Source organism: Pseudonaja textilis, chromosome 3 (genome assembly GCF_049901715.1).
Source record: "Pseudonaja textilis isolate UNSWEBS1 chromosome 3, rPseTex1.2, whole genome shotgun sequence".
In the NCBI taxonomy this organism is placed as follows: domain Eukaryota; kingdom Metazoa; phylum Chordata; class Lepidosauria; order Squamata; family Elapidae; genus Pseudonaja; species Pseudonaja textilis.
Window position 1 is genome coordinate 150,210,667 of NC_141992.1, and position 18,940 is coordinate 150,229,606.

At 33.3% G+C, this 18,940-nt stretch overlaps 1 protein-coding gene across 1 annotated transcript in view; it reads left to right on the forward strand.

Annotated features, from left to right (window-relative positions):
- Positions 1–18,940, forward strand: part of PIEZO2 (piezo type mechanosensitive ion channel component 2) — a 195,077-nt gene that overhangs the window by 151,140 nt on the left and 24,997 nt on the right. Inside the window, exons 23-34 of the mRNA XM_087931054.1 lie at positions 2,074–2,278; positions 2,413–2,514; positions 4,314–4,479; positions 5,874–6,117; positions 6,835–6,931; positions 7,620–7,779; positions 8,467–8,556; positions 9,368–9,495; positions 10,323–10,394; positions 13,853–13,956; positions 16,266–16,364; positions 17,741–17,840. Of these exons, the coding sequence (XP_087787180.1) occupies positions 2,074–2,278; positions 2,413–2,514; positions 4,314–4,479; positions 5,874–6,117; positions 6,835–6,931; positions 7,620–7,779; positions 8,467–8,556; positions 9,368–9,495; positions 10,323–10,394; positions 13,853–13,956; positions 16,266–16,364; positions 17,741–17,840 (1,567 nt within the window). The remainder of the gene's footprint in view (positions 1–2,073; positions 2,279–2,412; positions 2,515–4,313; positions 4,480–5,873; positions 6,118–6,834; positions 6,932–7,619; positions 7,780–8,466; positions 8,557–9,367; positions 9,496–10,322; positions 10,395–13,852; positions 13,957–16,265; positions 16,365–17,740; positions 17,841–18,940) is intronic.

The following is an 18,940-nucleotide window of genomic DNA, read 5'->3' on the forward strand; positions in this document are numbered from 1 at the left end:
CTCTTAAAAACACTACCAGCTACAGCAAACCTCCTTCCCAGGCAGAAGGGAATCAACAGCTAGCAGATGACCGGAATGTATTTTACTGCAGGTTTGAAAGGAAACTACAGCCACCTATTTCAGACATACCATCAACAGCCAAGCCTCCTACAACTGACCACATCTCAAACACACCAACAACAGCCAAATCTCCCACAACTGACTCCAACCCATTGGGTTCACAACCTCTGGTGATCACAGAAAAAGAAGTGCAAGATCTATTTCACAGGCAAAAGCCAGGAAAAGCACCAGGGCCAGACAAGATAACTCCTTGCTTAAAAGTCTGTGCTGGCCAATTGGCCCCTATCTTCATCCGAATCTTCAATAAATCACTAGGGATGTGCTATGTTCCTTCTTGCTTCAAATGCTGTGCTATCATCCCAGTGCCAAAGAAGCCCTCCATCAGGGAACTGAATGACTACAGACCAGTTGCTCTAACATCTGTAGTTATGGAAACCTTTGAGCAAATAGATCAACAGATGGTGGTATTAATATGGCTCTGCACTACATCTTCCAACACCTTGAATTTCCAAATACCTACACAAGGGTCCTCTTTGTAGACTTTAGTTCAGCATTCAATGCCATCATTCCAGACATTCTTCTGACTAAACTAAACCAGCTAGCGTTACCTGAACACGCTTGTAAGTGGATCATAAGCTTCCTAACAGATAGAAAGCAGCAGGTGAAGCTAGGCAGAATCACATCTGATACCTGTACAATTAGCACAGCCCATCACCAAGGCTGTGTGCTCTCTCCACTTCTCTCTATATACCAATGACTGCATCTCAAATGACCCAGCTGTTAAACTACTGAAGTTTGCAGATGATACAACAGTGATTGATCTCATTTGAGATAACGATGAATCCCCATACAGATGGGAGGTTGAACAACTAGCCTTGTGGTATGACCAAAACAATCTGGAACTGAACACACTCAAAACCATAGAAATGGTAGACTTTAGGAGAAAACCTCCCATGCTACCACCTCTTACAATACTAGACAACACAGTATTAACAGTACAGACCTTCAAATTTCTAGGTTCTATAATATCTCAAGACCTAAAATGGACACCTAGCATCAAAAACGTCATCAAAAAAGCACAACAAAAGTGTTCTTTCTGCACCAACTTAGAAACTCAAACTGCCAAGGAGTGCTGATACAGTTCTACAGAGGAATTATTGAGTCTGTCAACTACACCTCTATTACTGTCTGGTTTAGTTCTGCAACCCAACAAGACAGACACAGATTTCAGAGAGTAATTAGGACTGTAGAAAAAACAATCACTACCAACCTGCCTTCCATTGAGGACCTGTATACTGCACGAGCCAAAAAGAGGGCTGTGAAAATATTTACAGACCCCTCATATCCTGGGCGCTTTCAACTCCTACCCCCAAACCAACCCTATAGAGCACTGCACACCAGAACAACTAGATACAAGAATAGTTTTTTCCCAAACGCCATCACTCTGCTAAACAAATAATTCCCTCAACACTGTCAAACTATTTACTAAGTCTGCATTACTATTACTATCACTATTAATCCTCCCATCCTTCCTTTCACCCATCTCCTCCCACTTATGACTGTATAACTGTAACTTTGTTGCTTGTATCCTAATGATTTTTATTGACTGTTTTCTAGTATGATTTAATTGCTTATTGTACCCTATGACTATTATTAAGTGTTGTACCTTATGATTCTTGACTCTTGATGAATGTGTCTTCTTTTATGTATACTGAAAGCATATGTACTAAGACAAATTCCTTGTGTATCCAGTCACACTTGGCCAATAAAGAATTCTATTCTACTCTATTCATTGTTTCCAATATCTCTTTACTTTTCAAATAGAAGTTTTACCCAGTCATTATGGATAAGGTAGTCAGTAATAAGATGGCCTATAAGCAAAAAAAAAAAAAAAAAGATTTCTTTCAAACTGATAAAGTCTGATGAAGTTTCCAAAGACGAACCTAATATTCTATTTATCATGGACTACTCCAAATAATATATACATTTTGTACCTTTTCTTTGTTATCACAGAGTTGTTTCCTGTTGTCCGTAAATGTAATTGGTCAACGGATGGATTTCTATGCAATGATCCATGGCTTTGCTTTAATTGCTGTTTTGTATCGGCGGAGAAGAAAAGCTATTGCAGAAATATGGCCCAAGTACTGTTGTTTTCTGTCATGCATTATTACATTCCAGTACTTCATGTGTATTGGCATCCCACCTGCACCTTGTAAGGGTAAGCATTCTTTTTTCCCTCAAACAATTCTTCCAATTTTTTACTTCAATAATTACTGTTTGTTAATACCTGCTGAGAATTAGATAAGTACTCTTAATGGCTTGTTGTTGGCATTCTTGCCTCTGTCATTGCAGATTACCCATGGAGATATCCAAATGCCAACTTCAACTCTAATATCATCAAATGGTTATACTTTCCAGATTTTGTTGTTAAACCAAATCCAGTCTTTCTTGTGTGTAAGTAATTTTCATCCCTTAAACAAACTTACCATTTATTTCATTCCTACAGGATGTTGTAATAAGTTTGTAAAGTATATTTCTGGCCATGCAACAGATATCAAGATGCTATTGCTAGATTGTAATTTTTAGCTTTACCTATATATAGGTAAGTCTTCAAACCAAACTTCAGTAAAAAATTCTGCTCTTAAAAAAAACAGCAGTACTTCCTGTCTCACCATTGCATAAAGAAGAATACTTATAGCTGTTTAATAACACTTATGTGGAACCTGAATTAAAAGTTAAGACTGGGGAAACAATACACATCCTTTTTATCAGGAATAGGCAGTGGTGGGATTCAAATTTTTTTACTACCGATTCTGTGAGTGTGGCATGGCTTGGTGGGCATGGCATGGGAAGGATACTGCAAAATCCTATTCCCTCTCCACCCCACTAACCTGCTTTCCAGCTCCATTTTCCTGTGCAGGGCAACAAAAGAAGACCCAACCGATCAGCTGGGACTTGGGAGGCAGAGAATAGATGGGGGTGGGGCCAGTCAGAGAAGGTATTTGCCGGTTCTCTGAATTACTCAAAATTTCCACTACCAGAACTGGTCAGAACGTGCTGAATACCACTTCTGGGAATAGGCAAAGTGATGTCCTCTAGATATTTTCAAGTACAGTTGTCATCATCTCTTATCAATGGTTATATTGAGTGAAAATTGTGTAATGCAGTAATCCTAACAATTTGGAAGGCATTAGGCATTAGTTTAATGCTTTTCCTTTTGCTATCTGGCTCTGTGTGAAATTGCTTTGCCGCCCTATTCTTGTACTTCTTATTTTAGTTTAAGGTTTTAGATAAGAACATTAATTTTGTATATGCCTATTTTAGATTTTAAAAACAGTCATCACAGAATATAATTCAGTCTCAAAGAGTTAATACAGTAAGGGTAGTTCTTGACTTACAACAGTTTGTTTAGTGAACGTTCAAAGTTACAACGGTATTAAAAAAAGTGACTTATGACCATTTTTCACACTGTTGCAGCATCCTTATGGTCACATGATCAAAATTCAGATGCTTGGCAACTGATTCATATTTATGACAGTTGCAGGAACCTGGAGTCTTGTAAACAGCTTTTGCGACCTTCTGACAAGCAAAGTCAATGGGGAAGCCAGGTTCACTTAACAACCATGTAATTAACTTAACAACTGCAATGATTCAGGTTGTAAAATGGGGCAAAACTCACTTAACAATGTGTTTCAAATGTGGTCATAAGTTGAAGACTACCTGTAGTCAAACAGTCCAAGGTTGATATTCCTGCAAATTTTCATGATACAGTAAATTGCTAGACAAAAGTGCAATCACGTCACTGTACAGTCCAGTATTGAAAACACCAAAAGTTTTGAATAAATAATCAAAATTCAAAAGATAAGGTAGCAAAGGATCATCAGAACCAGGAAAACACAGAGTGGAAATATTTCTGCTTTGTAGCCTTACAACCTTCTAAATTTGGTTCAAACCTTGGACTTAACTATAGAAGCCAAGCTGCTGAGGAGTAGCAATCTATTTTTAAATCAGCCATTCTTCCAGAGAAAATTATTTTCTGAACATTGCTGCTCCTTTACCTCTTTGCTCTTTGTATATCATAACATGGATGTTCCTAGTCGAATTTGTGGACTAGGATTAGAGTTCACAAGGAGCAATTTGATTCTGCTTCCATTCTAATACTAGGATTATACTGGGCCCTTTGTCTTCCTCTTTATATGAAAAACATGTGAGATGTCCATCACATCTATATTCAATTCAACATCTTCCATTAGATGATTTCATGTTGCTACTATGCGCATCCTTACAAAGGCAGACATTTGAAGATGAGAACAAGGCTGCTGTACGTATCATGGCTGGAGACAATGTAGAAATCTGTATGAACCTTGAAGCAGCTTCATTTAGTCAACACAACCCTGTCCCTGATTTTATTCACTGCAGGTAAGATCTGGTCACATATCTGCTTATATTACTTCTTCACAGAAATCAGGTGTTCTTTGTGAGCTTTGAACTGGTAAGGTTCAGAATTGTATTTCTGCAACTTTACTGCAGTTGTCACTCACACATGTTATTTAATGTTGCTATTTTCTAAGATGGGGTAAGATTATCAACATAATGTTATTCTTTACTTAGGACACAAAAATATATAAAATTGCAGGACAATCCAATACAAATTATGTAATATTTAAAATGGATACATAAAATAATTATATGATGTTACATAATTCCTGATTGTCCTGCAAGTAGAACAAGTGCCTGTAACAGAATAATTTCTCCTTTTCTCTTTGGCTCTTCTTTATCTTCAATATCTACTCCAGGGGTTTATAGTAGTTAGGAACACATTTCTGGCAGAGAGAAAGATAGGGAGATTTTGTTGCATGATAAATTTATGTAGCATTGATTACATGCTATATTCTTAAGTACACTGGATTGTCCCAAATGAAAAGAAATTACAAGAGCCCAATTTCCAACAGTCAGATCTCTGAATTTATCAGTTTGGTGATAAATTATATTACTATAAATGTTACTGTTTATAGCAGTGAAAAAGTTCACCTTCTATATTTTCAAAGAATCATCTCTTTTGCATGGGAGGGAAGGAAGGAAATCATTGGTCACCTCAAAAAGATAATGTAACCTTTCTATTTCTCTATTACAAATTTTACAATTTACACACCAATGTTTAGATAAATTCTCTTTAATTTACCATAAAAAAATTATGAATGAGACAAATAAAAAAGTGAACAGTTGAAAATAATGCTATCAAAACAATAATTACAATAATTATCTATAATTATAAAATATAAATTAATTTTAAATGTGTTAATTTAGCATGAAGTATGAATGCCCTGAGTCATTTTCCTCTCAAAAGTGAGCAACTTGCACATTGCAATTAAAACAAAACCTCATCAAACATGCAGAGGGAAAGTGAGAATTCTGTCAAACGTTCTGGATTTTATTCCTTATTTTTTCCTAAACAAACTGATAGCAAGCAATTGCTGTTTCACAAGATTTGAGAAGCCTCAATGCATAAATTCCAGTGTTACGTGTGTGTATTCTTGCCAAATATAACCTCAATTCAACAATTACATTTTTTTTATTCATCAGTAATGGTGGGATGTGTTATACATTAATTTACCATATTAGGACTTCTCTGCATCACAGAGTTTGAAAAATTCCTGTATAATGGATAATATTTTCTTGTAAACAGATAATCATTTCATCATTATGTATTATATGTTTATATAAAGATGCTTATATCACTTTATTGTACATTAAAATGTGTATGACCTGAACATAAATTTGATCTCTCTCATTCCTACTTTGTTTTGTAACAGATCTTATCTAGACATGGGTAAAGTGGTTATGTTCAGTTATCTCTTCTGGTTTGTTCTTACTATCATCTTTATAACGGGAACCACTCGGATCAGTATATTTTGTATGGGTTACTTGGTAGCCTGTTTTTATTTTCTACTTTTTGGAGGAGATCTGTTACTGAAGCCAATCAGAAGCATCCTTCGATATTGGGATTGGCTGATTGCTTATAATGTCTTCGTGATTATAATGAAAAATATATTATCGGTAAGTATCTTCCCTTTTTTGAAATAATTATTTAATGTTTCTGAAAATAAATGTATAGTTGTTATTTTACATTTTTTTAATAGTGCAGAGTCCCACCACACTAGTTCATCTTTTTCTTGCTTTCTAGAAACTCTTGACATCAAAGTGTTGTGGTTATATATAACATATTTTAATCTTAGCAAGATGTATTCCTATTCTGGGATGTGATATACATACATTGCAAAATAGTTTGTATCTGATATGGTCACAAATTGGAATAAAAAAAGGAAGGGGTATTTTGCAGTATTGGATTGTTTACAATTGAGTACTGGATTATTTACAAACAATTATTGTTTTATTGTATTTATGACATTACAATGAAAGAGGTCAAGTGAGGCATAAGACTATTTTAAAAGTTATGGAATAAAGAACATATTCAATTGAAGAGTTACAAACACCGAAGAAAAGAATAATTCAATTTCTCTTTTTTATCTCAGTGTAAACAGTTATACCTTGTATATTGACAAGCTTTTATTTTATTATCATATTTATTTATTTATCTAGTTAAATATTATAGAAGAAATCACTGCACTGAGCATATACAGTTTAGTTAGAAACACTAAAGAAAAGAAAGATTCCATTTCTCTTTTTTGGATCTTTGTGTAAACAGTTATACCTTGTAGTGTTGACAGGCTTATATTATAATTTCTTTTGTCATATCAATCTTATTTATTTCAGATAGGAGCATGCGGCTACATCAAGTCATTGATCAACAATAGCTGTTGGGTGATTCAAGCATTCAGTCTGGCTTGTACAGTTAAAGGTTATGACATCCGTAAGTATATACCTATAAAATTCCTTGCATAATTCTTTTTAAAATTCCATTAAATCTTTCAGATACCCATCATTAAAAAACAATAAGCAGACTTGTTTCTCTCTCTGAAATTGAAAATCATTTTGTTATTTTATAATGAAGTATAGAATAATTTGCATTTGAATATAAATAGTTGGTGGAAAAACATTTTTCTCTGAGAATTTAGCACCATTTTTATATGTTTTGTCCAAGACAGGTAGAGGGTTTTTTTATTTTATTTTGAAGTAATAGCATAAACAAAGCACACTAACCAGATGATGCATCTGATAATTTTATCAGTTTGTTTTTATTTGCAGATTATGTTTTCTTATTCATATAGACTTTGGACCTAATCACTGCAAATACTATTCTACATTTTTTAAAATTATGTTTGCTTTATTTTTCATGTCTTTCTTATTTAAAAACTGCCGTTACTTTGGCATAGATATAGAATGAGGAACCTGTATATAAGTGAGTAGTTTAGCATAAAGAGGAGAAATGTACTTATATGTAGAGTCACAAATAGATAATTATCCTCTTGCCCACCTGTGTGATGTTTAAATCTTGCAGATATGGATTGAAAGTTCCTAAACATTTTTGTTCTCTTTGGTCAGCTCAGAAAAAATCTTGCAATATTTTGATGCTTGTCCTTGATGCTTGTTCTTGTCAGCTTTGGATGATCCAGAGTGTAAATTGCCAAGTGGAGAGGCAGGAATAATCTGGGATAGCATTTGTTTTGCTTTTCTATTGCTCCAAAGAAGAGTTTTCATGAGTTACTACTACCTTCATGTGGTTGCTGATATTAAAGCTTCACAGATTCTGGCATCCAGGTAAACACCATCACTCTGCTAAACAAATAATTCTCTCAACACTGTCAAACTATTTACTAAGTCTGCATTATTATTACTTACATTATTAATCTTCTCATAGTTCCTATCACCCATCTCCTCCCACTTATGACTGTATGACTGTAACTTTATTGCTTGTATCCTTACAATTTATATTGATTGTCGCCTGGTATGATTTGATTTCTTATTTGTACCCTATGACTATCATTAAGTGTTGTACCTTATGATTCTTGACAAATGTATGTTTTCTTTTTATGTACACTGAGAGCATATGCACCAAAGACAAATTCCTTGTGTGTCCAATCACACTTGGCCAAAAAAGAATTCTATCTTTTATCTTTCTAAACTGAAGCATTGTATTTTAATAAATGTATAGATACATGCATACATATGTTTTAATTAAATATTTTGTAAACTATAAAAGTGAAATGAAATATATTAATCAAGGAAAGCTCTTATCACAGAAATGAAAATTCGTATATTGATTAGGAAAGTCAACCTTATGAAATATATTTCAGAATGTTTTCATTATTCTCATTGTTTCAGAAAATCTGTTAAATCAATTTCACCTTCAGTTTCCATCTTGGTGACAAAACTACAAGTGTGACTGTTATCCTATCTGTTTGTGTTGCATTGTTTTTATCTAGTGTATATGTATTTATTTTTCAGAGGTGCTGAACTCTTCCAGGCTACAATTGTGAAAGCTGTAAAAGCAAGACTTGAGGACGAGAAAAAATCAATGGATCAACTGAAGAAACAGTATGCTTTTTTTTTCCTCTTAAAAATTCCTTTTTCGAGGTTGGCATATAACATTACAACATTAATCAGAGAAAAAGTACTTAGCCATTACTTTATTGATGTCGCTACAGAAGGCAGTGAGCCCATTTGAAATTTTGAGAACATCTTATGATCATTATAGTTCTATCTACCCATCCATCTAAGACACGGGTGTCAAACTCCACGTGTCATGTTGCCATCATGTGATGTTTCATTATGTTTTTTCATGGAGCTAGAGTGGGCATGGCCTGCACATGATGCATCCGGCCCATGGGCTACTAGTTTGACACCCCGATCTAAGATATAGCTAATAACAAAATAAGTGAAAGTCAAGTAAGATATGAACCCCCAAAACAGGTAAGGAAACATAATGGTGATTACAATGCTATATACTGTACATAATAGCCCAGCTGAAACATCTGTATCTTAGAGTCATATTTTAGAAGACAATGTACAGTCCTGAATGTAAGTTTATATCAGCTCACATACCTATCGGTCCTGAGGTCTGTTGACACTTCCCCCTCAAAAAAAAGATGATGGGGAAACACAAGTGTTATTACAGTTCTTCTGAAATTTATAATTCAGAAAAATCAGGCATTCCCATCCAAAGTTGTGTACAACATTGTGTAATTTCTTTCTTTGCTAATGTTTATTGTAATATGAACATAAATGTAATGAGTAATGTCATTTGATAATATATTAAGAATATCATATAATATTTTAAAATCCTTGTCCTCTTTAGGTCCACATAGATAATGATTTAATTCTGAGAGTGCAAACTCTTTTTTGACAGGATGGATCATATCAAAGCCAGACAACAGAAGTATAAAAAGGGTAAAGAAAGGGTGCTGAGTATGAGTCAAGAAGCCTCGGATGGGCAAGAAATTCAAAAGGTTGCTGAAGAAGAAGAAGATGATGATGGTACTATTCCTTCACTATATCCGATGTTGGTATTTATTGTTTGGACCTTAGTATTATTAACATGAATATATATAGAAAAGTACAGTGCCTCATCTGGACATTTGTTGGATGGGCTTCACAATCTGCTCCTCTGCATATATTTACTTGGGAATAAATCCTACTCTCTTCCTATGTTATCCCTCTCTTGCCCTTCCTTCTCACTGCTGTTGAAAAATAACATTTGATTATCTATAAAAACATGTTGTACTTTTCTCTGAAGAGCAGGGGTTGGGATTGGAATGCTAAAGTATAATGTAAAATTGTAGAATATAACAAGCTTTCAGGCCTTTTAAGAGTTGGTATTTAGAGCACAGTTCACATTGGAACTTGAACTGGTTTTCTATACAATACCTAAACAATTTCAGAATAGCAAAGACATTTTTATCTTACCAGATTTTTCATTTGAAGCAAAAATTGAGTTGAGAAATGTATTTTATGAATTCAAATAAATACTTTAGATTTTAGTTGTTTGTTTTAGTTTTTATAGAATGAACTTTAATTTGCTGAAACTTAGTTTTAATTTATGATAAATAACAAGCATTTTTAACAATCCCTTAAATATAGGGAAATTTGAAGTCAAATTCTATTTTGTCTCTATGTCGGAAGTAGCCAGGTTCTACGAATAGAGTAGTTATAATAATAGTAAGCAAATGCTTTTTGTGTTTTGTCTTTTGAAAGTATTAGAATTGGGTCTGCTCTTGCACAGATTGCAAAACATGGGGAAAAAATATAAGACATAATATGTTTCTCACTTTGTAAAATTAATGTTTGGACATATTTCATTTTAGGAGAAGCAGACAAAGAAAAGACCAAGGGCAAAAAAAAGCAGTGGTGGCGGCCTTGGGTTGATCATGCTTCCAGTAGGTTTCTCAATCATCTTTAAAGTACATGAATTTAGCCCTTATATCCTTGACCAGAATGGAGGCATTCCCATGACCTGTTTGTTTTATGCATGGTTTTATACTTGTGACTTGGTAGTCATATGGACCCAAAAGATTTCATAGAGAAAAATTGTGTTTCTTTTAGGCCACCATAAGTTGATGCAAGTTCCAATTAGCTCCTTAAGTAACTGTTCACTATGTGGAAGAAAAATACAATAAATATTTTGCAACTATTCCTGCTGTAGCAAAAATACCTATGCAATTATTTTATAAATATTCCAGATTTTTGTTTCTGTCAAGTCACAAGTAAACTGTGCCTATGCATATATAAAAATGTGTTTGTGTATACACATATTTATGTTTCTAAAGGGCGTGATGAAAATTTATAGAGACCTATCCTATTTTCAAATGGTTATTGAAGACCCAGCGTTGTTTTACTTTTCAAAAAAATAAACCATTGCAAGTAATGTTTCGAATCTGTAGCTTTTCCAAATGGACCAGGATATGGTCTCTGTTAATCCTCATTATTTTTGCTGCTACAGAAAAATGGTTGAAATTCAGATAATAAGAATGACTCAAAGGCTTTAGGGATCCAAGGTTATCTTTTGCAGTGGATTTTATTCCAGGCAGAAAGTGGCGTGAATTAATATACTTACCCTGCTTTCTCTTATAGTCTATTCTGTGAAAGTGACCTGCATCCATACATAAACTTTGTTGAATTATTCCAGCTTCTTTCATTCTTTCTGATTCATTTTACCCTCATTACATGTTTTAGGAAACCACTATAGAATCCATATTATTGCAATAATGCATGTACTTGTGATCTGCAACCTGTGGCCAAGCCCTGAAAATGAATATTATCCATTAGTATTGTATGCCCATTTAAAATAATTATCCACAAGTCAGAGCAGTGATCCCATATTTGGTGAGCCAAGTTCATTTCTAAATATTTTAATATAATATTTGAAGAGTACTGTTGTATCTCAACAGAAAGTGTCCACTATCTTGTGTCTTCTGTGCTGACATAGAATTCTCAGGGCTTTCCTTCTGCATGGCACGAAAAACATATTTTCACACACCTGTTGCTCTCTAGAAGTCTCCAAAACATTTGCAAGAATCAGTCTGTGGAGAAGAAAATAATATTGCTTCACTGATTTACTCACTGTACATCCTTCATTTCAATGATTAATTACAACGGATGTGTGAAGAAATGGTTTGTAAGTAGAGAGGTACGATCTTATTGAAAATTAAGCTGCAATTTTCAATTGAATCATATTTCTCTACCACATTAATCAATGCCTGCAAAAGTGCATTATTGCAGTTTAATCATACCATCCTTCTACAGATATATCAACTTACATTAAGTGGGTATAGACCCTGCAATGTACAGCTGAATTATATAAGGATTACTTATTATTACTTACTTATATAAGGCTTACTAATGACTTCTGTTAAGGACATTAGGAGACAATAATTTTAATAACAAAATAAGTTAAATTATTAAATATTATGATAATTTATTTGTCAATTCACTTATTAGTAATAAATGGATGAATTATTTTAATACCTATAGTCATAAAAGAGCAAAAGTTTAGATAAATGCAGTTTGAGGAAAGAAGCTGATAGCTTTTCAATGTTCACATAAGATGTCATATATACTCATACTGTATAGATGGAACACATTGTTACCAAATTAAAATGGCCCCTTGAGCTAGAATAGATCTACTCTTTGTGCAACCATCACTGTACATATTTTACAACCAAGGTGATCTTTTACAAGTAGATTTACATGTTTAACAGCCGTATTTATGCAAACAACTACTCATACTTTTAGGAGATACCAACTACATATACATCCTAGATAGATTACATATTGTAATTTACAAAATATATATTGGTATATGATATCAGAATAAATGAATCTAATATTAACTCCAATATGCAGCTAAGTAAAGTTAACTCCAATATGCAGCTAAGTAAAATTTATAAAGTAGTAAAATTCAAATAAGAAAGAGATTAGAGGTTTTTTGTGAAATGACATTTATGCTATGGATTAATTTTGTGTACAGTAGTTCATAAATCAGGGAGATGCAATCAAAATCATAATTGTAAACTGTAAAATAAATTGTAAAATAGCAAATAACACTTAGATTTATGTATTGCTCATAGTGCTTTACAGCATCCTGTGGGCGGTTTATAATATCAGCATACTTCCCCAATACTCTGGGTCCTTATTTTACCAACCTCGGAAGGAGGGAAAGCTGAATCAAACTTGAGCCAGTCAAGATCAAACTCCTGTGGGCAGAGTTAGCCTGCAATACCGCATTCTAACCACTGCACCGTTATAGTTCCTTCTATGGTACTCAAGCTCTTCCTTCCTTGTTTTAGATAATTCTCTGATTACATTTACTTCACTGTTCAATTTTCTAGCTTTTCATTATTCTATATTATTCAGATATTTCCCTTATTTGCTTTCCACTTCTCTTTAACCTTCAAGCTAAAGAAAAATTTTCTATAGCCTAGTTAGGGCACAATTTATCGATTTATCTTTGACCTAGGATACATTATTTAATATATGCTTTAGATAAAATAGAGGATAAGGTATGATTGAATAATTTATTTTTATGGTTCAGAAAGCTATATAATGAGGGTAAAATATAATCTCAAAAGTCATTCTATCTGCATTTCTTATTATAATAATAAAGATATTAAAATATTTTATTTTACTTGCAAACATTGACTTAATAGGCAAATGTAATGCTGTGACTTTAATTTTATCTCTTGCTTAATATTTAATTTTTAATTTATTTTTTCCTTTTTTGATCCATTTGGACCTATTAGCTTATTTAATCTTTCAAAAAATGAGCTTCTGTTCAAGGATATAAGGCCCAGTTCATTCATATTCTCTTACAACTTGAAGTTATGGAGGCACCCGTTTCACAACTTACAACAAAAAATGTTATCTACAAGAATGTATTTATCATTTTCTTAATATTAAGCTTAAAGACTATAGCAAAAGAGAAAAATGCTTCCAAATGCTAGCAGACTTTTAGCAGCTGTTTTAGTAGCTGTTCTCTGGTGGGGGAAGAGAGCACATATTAATTTCATTTGTTCCTCTGGAATTAGAAAACTCTCAACCTCTCACAAATAAAGAAACAATTTTTGAAAGCTATAAATGTTACAAACTTTCATTAACATATTCCAACTCTTTTCTCAACTTTTCTTCTGATCTTTCTATAAAGTTCCTATTATTGAGGTTTCTTTTTTGTGATGACAGACATCCCTATGTGCCTTCCTTGCCTATTCTCCATTTTTGTACATCCTGCCACTGATTCCTATAACCATGCTTCTTTGAGTCTTTGAGTCATGGTTCAGGATAGACCTTATGATAATTGTTTCCTTACAATAAATAAAAAAATATATTTTATTTTGCTTAGTGGTCAGAAGTGGAGATTATTATTTGTTTGAGTCGGACAGTGAAGAAGAGGAGGAAGAGGAAGGAAAGGAAGAGGAAGAGCCTCCCAAAAGATCTGCTTTCCAGGTACTGTTTTTACCTGTATGGTATTCGTACAAACAAGAGTGGCTACTGGATGTGCTCAAAATGGTAGCCACAACATTTGTGATCAAATCTGTCCCATTTTTTTAAATGTGCATTGCTATCTTGACTTTTTGTTCATACCTTGCCTACAATGGCAGCTTGATTGGTCTGAATTGCAATAAAAATGATGACATATATTGATTCTGTTTAATTGATTTTTGTGTACATCATAGTTGTCATAGTTCTGCAATGCAAGAACAGTATTGGAGATGGATTTCCATTCAATTATGCATGTAGTGTGGTTATTTTTAAATGTTTTATGTCCTTAAATCTGTTTTTTTTAATGTATCAGAGAGAAGTTATTAAAAAACCCTTTCAGTTTCAATTCCTTGAGATTGTTTAGATGCCTTTTGCCTTGGGTGAAAAGACTGCAGGTTTGAAGATAAACTTTTGTAAGATTGAATAAATCTCTATTTACAAATAAGAGGCTGACAATATACTGAAAATAAATGTATCTAGCTTAGAGAAGTAAGTCAATGCTGTTTAAATATAACAAACTCCAGCAATTTGATTATTGATATTCAGATTTAGAACAGATGCCTCTAGACATCAAAGGGGCAAAAATGTCAAGATGGGTCCACAACCAGAGCTGTCATCTGAAAGTTTTGCACATACCCATGGATTACCCTATCTGTATGTTCATAAAGTACGGCAATCTGATATTAGGTGTATTCCATGGGCTAAATTCTTTAAAGAGACCATTGAGGTAAATCAGCATGGAAAATTATATCATAGTCTGGATACATGTGATCCTGTCACATCTGCATCCATAATTGTTCAGCTGGGCAGAACAGAAGTTTTTTAAATGAAGATTGGGATTGTTTACTAAGGAGCTTGTGGTAAATTAAACATGCTAAATTCTATAAAGTGTCATATAATTGGACTGAATTTATAGGGCAGATTCACTCTGTATACTTTACATTTTGCCTAACTAAATATTGTAATTTTTCTTTGAATGTTAGTTTGACTTCTTTTTCTAACTATCCCAATCCAAAGAGACTTTAGGCAGCCAGCAATAGCAACATACATGAATTAATCAATTCGGTTAAAACCAATCCATTTTTATTATATCCAAGGCTATACTGTGATGGTGCCTATAATCAGTATGGGACAAAGACACTTGTTTATGAGGATATTTGTTTGAGCGCTCCACAAACAGGGCTATCATAGAGAGGCCTGAGTTCTTGTCCATACCTCATTGGTTTTGAAATGAAGTAAGCGTCTCAACTTATGTAGAAGTCCAGACCAATGAGCAAATTAAATTCAAATGAGATGTTACTCAAAATAACCCATTGAATAAATAAATTTGCTGGTAATCAAACAGAGGCTATAAAATAGTTGCTATTCTCCATTGTTAGGATTGTCCTTCTAGTAGTCTGGCTGCTGCATTTTGTACCAGCTGCAGCTCATACAGAAAGCCAGTACCAGCTTCTCAAGCTATCCTTTATAGCAGCGGTTGCCAACCTTGGCAACTTTAAGACTTGTTGGACTTCAACTCCCAGAGTCCTTCAGCCAACTTTGCTGGCTGAGGAACTCTGGGAGTTGAAGTCCACAAGTCTTAAAGTTGCCAAAGTTGGAGACCCCTGCTTTATAGGACACATTAATTTTACTTTTTTACAATTGAGTATATTTATTAATTTATATTAACCTACATGATAAATACCAATTACAAAAGACGTATTATTCATTTGAAACCTGGCAGTATTTTCTAGTTTTATCAGAGTACTAGTTTAAAGTTCATGAGTTGAAAGTAATTTTTGTGTATTATGGATCCAAAAATTATATAAATATCCTGAGTTTATATTGCTTTGTCCTAAATTGTTCTATACTGGTTTTTCATTATACCCTTCATATTTATCTTGCAGCAGATGAATTAGGTTTTTTTTTAATCTGAGAAATTACAGAATGGTACAGTATATATATATATATATGTCTGTCATGAATTTTCTATCCATTCATAAAGATATTAGAGACAAAGACAAGGATGTGTAACTATATCTGTGGAATACTAAAGTTTCATTTAGAGTCTGCTTTCCTGATCCAGATTACTAATATATAATTGTTATTCGTGTAACTAAATCACTTTCATGCACTGTCTTGTAACTCAATCTAATGCACTGCGAAATTGAATGCTCAGTTAACATTTTTTAACTTAATATCAATCCTACTGCTAATAGAATTGTACAGTGTGTTTCTTAAAATATTAGCCTTTACATTTTCACTAATTTATCTTGCTTTATCCTTCTTTGTAGAGAGCTATTGCGAAATTTGCTTCAGCCATTTTAGCCTTGCCAAAGTCTATTATTAAACTGCCCAAAACTATTCTTCAGTATTTAATCAAAGCTGCAAAGGTATTTGATATTATATATCATGTAGAATAAGATCTTGTTCCCATTGTATTCTGGCAGAGTATCCCTTTACTGCATTTTTCCTCTTAATATAAGTTTGAGGAGGTTTTGTGACAACCAAGGATTTGACTTAACATTTTCAATTAACCAACTTAAAGATGAGATATCTCAATTTAGCTATAATGAAAAGAAAGAAAATGCAGAGCCAAATCTTTGGCATAATCCTAGACTTTTTGTCTAAACTGTATTAAGCAGATTCCATCAAATTGCATGCATTTGTAGGTACTAGATAAATGTAGTAGAGTGGAATTTTACTCTGTATGATAATATTTGTCGGAAAGATTGCACAAGAATGCAAAACAGAAGATAGATTTATGGAAAATTTGGGAGTCTATATGTAAGAAAAACTTACCTAGAACATCTCTAAATTTTTCTGTCAAAAGTTGTTACTATAGAGCAAGGATATCCAAGCTTGGCAACTTTAAGACTTAGAGATTTCAAGGAAGACAGAACATTGACAAAAACTCCTTCCTTTCTTTTTAATTATATTTTTTCTATGTACATAAGTCACAAGCTCACATCTTATTTAATTTTTATGAAGTTAAATATTTTTTTAAATACATATATTAATACACACCAAAGTATGTGTTATACATTAAAACGGAAGTTTTAAATACAACTAGAGTAACATTAGTGATTTATCTAATGATGGCATATTCTACATAAGCATGCTTATCTTGCTAATAAACAATCTTCTGTTTATTTTCTCATCTGCTTTCCTTTGCATGTATCTATATATTTGTGTTGGCTACAGCTAATAAGTGTCAATAAGTGTCATTAATATAGCATTAACTAGCAAAAGATTTTCATTCTGAAGATTAATCTTTTTAATCAAACAGTTATTACAAAAATATTTTTATTAATCGTATGAGTTATGGATTGGACAAATCAATGTGTACTACCTGGGAATAATAACATGAAAAATGTATTCCTATTTTGAAAGATTTGGTCAATCATTTAAAAATAATTCCAGATATTGCCTAATTGGATCTGGTTTGTACTTGTATTGACACTAAATTTAAAATTAACTTGAACTATAGTCTGTATATAAAATCATTAGGTTTTTTTCAGATTTTTCAACATAATTGTTATAGATTCATACCAAATTCATAAGAATCTACAGTTCTGCTCAAATGTTTTGGTTTATCAAAGTTACAAACATTATTTGAAATATTTAGACTTGAATAAATCATTTCCTAAATGGTTTATGTTTCCATAATCTTCCAATTCTAAATATGTTTTCCAAATCTGTATGCTTTTTGTTATCTGCTTAACATTTATTTCCTAGAGAACATAATTAATTTGTTTTTCCCCTCTAGTTTCTTTATCAGGCTTGGATTACTGATCCTAAAACTGCCCTACGACAGAGGCTCAAAGAGAATAAAAAGAATAAAAAAAGGCAGAAATTATCTGATGATGGTATGCTTCAGAAATATTTTCAGCTATCCGTTAACTATACAAATAGCATTTTCTGCTTTGATTGTAGAAGGACCATAGTTTCCGTTCAGAAAAGCACAGGTAGCTTCCATAGTTTTGCTGAGATCTCTAGTTAGAGATCTCTAGTTAGAGATCTCAGGAAATTATGATTTCATGGAAATTACCAACAGGATGTGGTTCTTCAGTTTAGTCACATGGAGTCTAGGTAGCCAAAAATTATTGAAATAAAGTCCAAGCAAATAAAGAAAATAAAGAAACAGAATAAGGAAATTCAAGATTTATTGCCAGTGCAATTAATCTTTGTTTGTTAGTTTTTCAGTACTCATCATGGGCATTATATAGACTAATACTACTGCTAGATTATTACTGGAGAATAACAACTGGACTGTTAAATGTCTATGGAGATCCTCAGTCATCCAGGTCAAGGTTGTCCCAAAGATGTTTTTTCAAGAGGCAACTGGATTTTCTTTTTTTTCTTTGTAGGTGTATCATTTCACATCCAAGAAGCTTTTTCTGCTCTGAAAAATGGGTGGGAGTGGAAGGATTTATATTCCTGGCAGACAGCTGGTCATTTGCATTCTCTTAGAGAATTGTTGAGGCCACTTGGAGGTTTATCTGTGTCCTCGGGGTCATCTGTGTAGCGCAAATGGGTGTGGACTGTGGAGCCTTCTTGGAACTGCTGAGAAGAGTTGGAGCTGTGCTTTCTGCAGGATGTTTGGGATAATGGGATGAATACTCTTCGAAAGGTACAGGAGTATGAATGGATTATGAATGGACACAGATAAACCTCCAGTGCAAATGACCAGCTGTCTGCCAGGAATATAAATGCTTCTATTCCCCACCATCCAGTCAGAGTGAACAAGATGAGAAGTGAAACATCTTCAAACAAAAATTAAAAGGTCCGGTTGCCTCTTGAAAAAGCACCTTTGGGGCAACTAGAGTGTTAGTTTTGGTTTGGGAAAAAAGGTAGTATTGGTCAAGCAATCAGTGCAAAGTATTAATTCAGCAGTGTGACATCATTAAAGAAGCTTGATATTGTGTTCAATAAATACATTTCATCATGTGTTCAGTTAAAAAAACTA